Genomic DNA, 3,231 nt, shown 5'->3' on the forward strand with positions numbered 1-3,231 from the left:
CAGGAGGGGCTCCAAAGCCAGCCCAGGGTGCTCTGAGGAGGAAAGACCCAGCCTGTGCCAGGAAAGCAGCTGGAGCTTGAGGGGGAGCTTGGACCTGGTGGTCCCTGAGCAGCCTCCCAGCAGGCAGAAGCCCTTCAGGTGCTTGGAATGTGGGAAGAGCTTCAGGAGGAGCTTCAATCTGATCCAACACCAGCACATCCACACTGGGGAACGTCCCTACAGGTGTGGGGAATGTGGGAAGAGCTTCAGGACCAACTCCACCCTGATCCAGCACCGTCGCATCCACACTGGGGAACGGCCCTATTCGTGTGGCGAATGTGGGAAGAGCTTCAGGCAGAGCTCCCACCTGATCCAACACCAGCAAATCCACACTGGGAAACGACCCGGGAAAGGGGTGGGAGAGGAGGGCTATAGGGAGGGGGGAGAGCAGGAGGGGTGTTGCCATGGCGGCCGGAGCTCGAGCCATAGCTCCAAGCTGGTGGTCCCTGAGCAGCCTCCCAGCAGGCAAAAACCCTTTAGGTGCTTGGAATGTGAGAAGAGCTTCAGGACAAGCTCCCACCTGATCCGACACCAGCACATACACACCAGAGAATGGCCCTACACGTACAGGGAATGTGGAAAAAGCTTCAGTAACAGCTCCAACCTTCTCACCCACCAGCACATCCACAGTGGAGAACAGCTCTACATATGTGGGGAATGTGGGAAGAGCTTCAACCGAAACTCCAAGCTGATCCGACACCAGCGCATCCACACTGGGGAACGTCCCTACATGTGTGGGGAATGTGGGAAGAGCTTCAGTGACAGCTCCACCCTCCGCACCCACCAGTACATACACACTGGGGAACGGCCCTACACGTGTGGGGAATGTGGCGAGGGCTTCAAGAAAAGCTCCAATCTGATCCAACACCAGGCCATCCACACTGGGGAACGTCGCTACACGTGTGGGGAATGTGGGAAGAGCTTCAGGGACAGCTCCACCCTCCGCACCCACCAGTACCTACACACTGGGGAACGGCCCTATACATGCGGGCAATGTGGGAAGAGCTTCACGAAGAGCTCCCACCTCCTCATCCACCAGCGTATCCACACTGGGGAACGTCCCTACAAGTGCTTGGAATGTGGGAAGAGGTTTCAGCAAAGCGCACATCTCCTCCTGCATGAGCGGACACACACGGATGAGAGGCCCTTCCGCTGCACCGACTGCGGGAAGGGCTTCAAGCACAACTCCGCCCTCGTCAGGCACCGGCGCATCCACACCGGGGAGAGGCCCTACAAGTGTGGGGAGTGTGGGAAGAGCTTCACCCGCAGCTCTTACTTGACCTCACACCAACAGACCCACAAGTAAGGGAAAGCCCTACGAGTGCCCCAACTGCGGAAGAGCCTCGGCTGCTGCTTCCACCCCGAATGAAGCCCCTGATGATGAGGCAACCCCTGGAGTCCAGTGACTGTCAGTCCATCCCTTTCGACCACAAAGGGCCAGTCCCCTTTCCCAGGAGCAGATTCTTCCAACAGAACCCTTCTTGGGGGTGTGTGTGGAGATTCCTGCCTTGGCTGAGAAGCCCCCCCAAGGGCAGTTCTGGAGGTTGAGAGCAGAGATCTCCCCAGGAGCTTTGGTCTGGGGGAGTTCCATCCATCTTTAATTAAGAATTGTTGCTTTTGTGCCAGCTTGAGTAGAATTGCTTCAAGAATTGCTTTAGTGTAGAGCACTGTCCTATCTTATGCTGTACTGCTGGTAGTTTTAGTGTGTATACTGTACAATAAATGTGATGAAGATCTTTTGTCTGATCATTTGTAACCCTAAATAATTCATTTCTATCAATAGATCTAATTTGCCATCATTAAAACCTGGGGGACAAAAGTGGTTAAGTCACACCTCTTTAATTCCTCTTAACTGAAACTGTTGGTATAATGCAAGGCTGAGATTGGATCCAGCAGCCTCCAGCATCCCACAGTAAGGTTGGAGCTCAGGGAGCCACCCCCTTTTGCCAATCCCCCTGTGCCCAAAGACCCCCATGGGACCATCGGACCTACCAGACCACCCTCTCTTTTCCACCCTTCTCCCAGTTCCTCTCACTTTCCCATTGTCCCATCAATCCCCATTTTCGTCCCTCGAACAGTTTTGGGGTCCCAACCCCCACTTTTTGCCCCCTCTCCTGTGGGCACTGAAGGAGAAAATGAGGCTGCACACACAGAGTTCCATTGCAGGACTTGTCCGCCCATCCTTCCGGCATCCCCCTTTCATTGGGGTTCCTTTGGAAACAGCACCTGGGGTTTGCCTTTTAGTCCACGAGAATTCCCAGCATTGCCCCAGAGCAGTGCCCTGATCCCACACATTCCCCTCCCCTCATGTGCTGGCTGTGTTCAGCCACCAGAGAAAAACACAGGCTCCCATGCAGAGCGTTCCAAGTGGTTTCCACTTTGGCAAACAGCACTCTCTGGATGGAAAACACCAGTCAAGGCCAAAACACTCCTTGTTGATCCTGATTAACTGAATGCAGCTGCTGCTGCCTTAACTTCTTCCCACAGAACTTCTCAGGGTTCCTTTGCTTCCAGGAGGCTCCACATGTCACAATGGCCCCTTGATTCCATGAGCTTCCACAGTGTCCAAAGGTTCCTTTAGTTCCATGAGGCCCTGCAGTCCCCAAATGCCCTTTGGATTCTCGGAGATTTCCCACTGTCCCAGATTCCCTTGTGCTTCAGAAGTAGCTGCAGTGGGACAGTGGCCCCTTGGTTCCATGAGCTCTGCAGTGTTCCAGGAATCCTTGGGTTCCAGGAGAGCCTGCAGTTTCACAAGGACCACTTGAATGCAGGAGGTTCTGCAGGGTTCCAATGGCCCCTGGATTCTGGGAGGTTCAGAAATATGTCAGGGCTGAGAAAATTTGGATTGTTGAGGCTGGAGAAGAGAAGGCTTTGGGGTGATCTAATTGTGGCCTTGCAGTGCCTGAAGGGAACCAACAAGAAAGATGGAGAGAGACTTTGGACAAGGGCCTGGAGGGACAGGACGAGGGACAGTGGCTTCACACGGACAGAGGGAAGGTTCCAGGAGACAGTAGCAAGGAATTCTTGACTCTGAGGGTGCTGAGATGCTCTTTAAGGCCCCTCCCAAGCCAAACATTCCATGATTGTGGGACTGGTGGGTGAGGTGGTGGTCGGAGCCATCTGGGGCACAGGGACCCAAAATGAGGGAGTTTTCCATTGTGGGGGAAGGAAGGAGGGGGCAGCAGAACTGAC

The 3,231-nt window shown here is 54.5% G+C and overlaps 1 protein-coding gene across 1 annotated transcript; it reads left to right on the forward strand.

Annotated features, from left to right (window-relative positions):
- Nucleotides 1-130: 130 nt before the first annotated feature.
- Nucleotides 131-1,385, forward strand: LOC113980818 (zinc finger protein 418-like; the record flags this gene model as incomplete). The annotated part of the gene is given in 3 exon segments (XM_027708034.1): nucleotides 131-381; nucleotides 511-1,342; nucleotides 1,344-1,385. Coding segments are annotated over 3 exon segments (1,125 nt in total), but the record flags the coding sequence as incomplete, so codon positions are not given.
- Nucleotides 1,386-3,231: the final 1,846 nt, after the last annotated feature.

Source organism: Neopelma chrysocephalum, unplaced genomic scaffold, assembly GCF_003984885.1.
Source record: "Neopelma chrysocephalum unplaced genomic scaffold, ASM398488v2 Primary Assembly neopelma1_95307, whole genome shotgun sequence".
In the NCBI taxonomy this organism is placed as follows: Eukaryota; Metazoa; Chordata; class Aves; order Passeriformes; family Pipridae; genus Neopelma; species Neopelma chrysocephalum.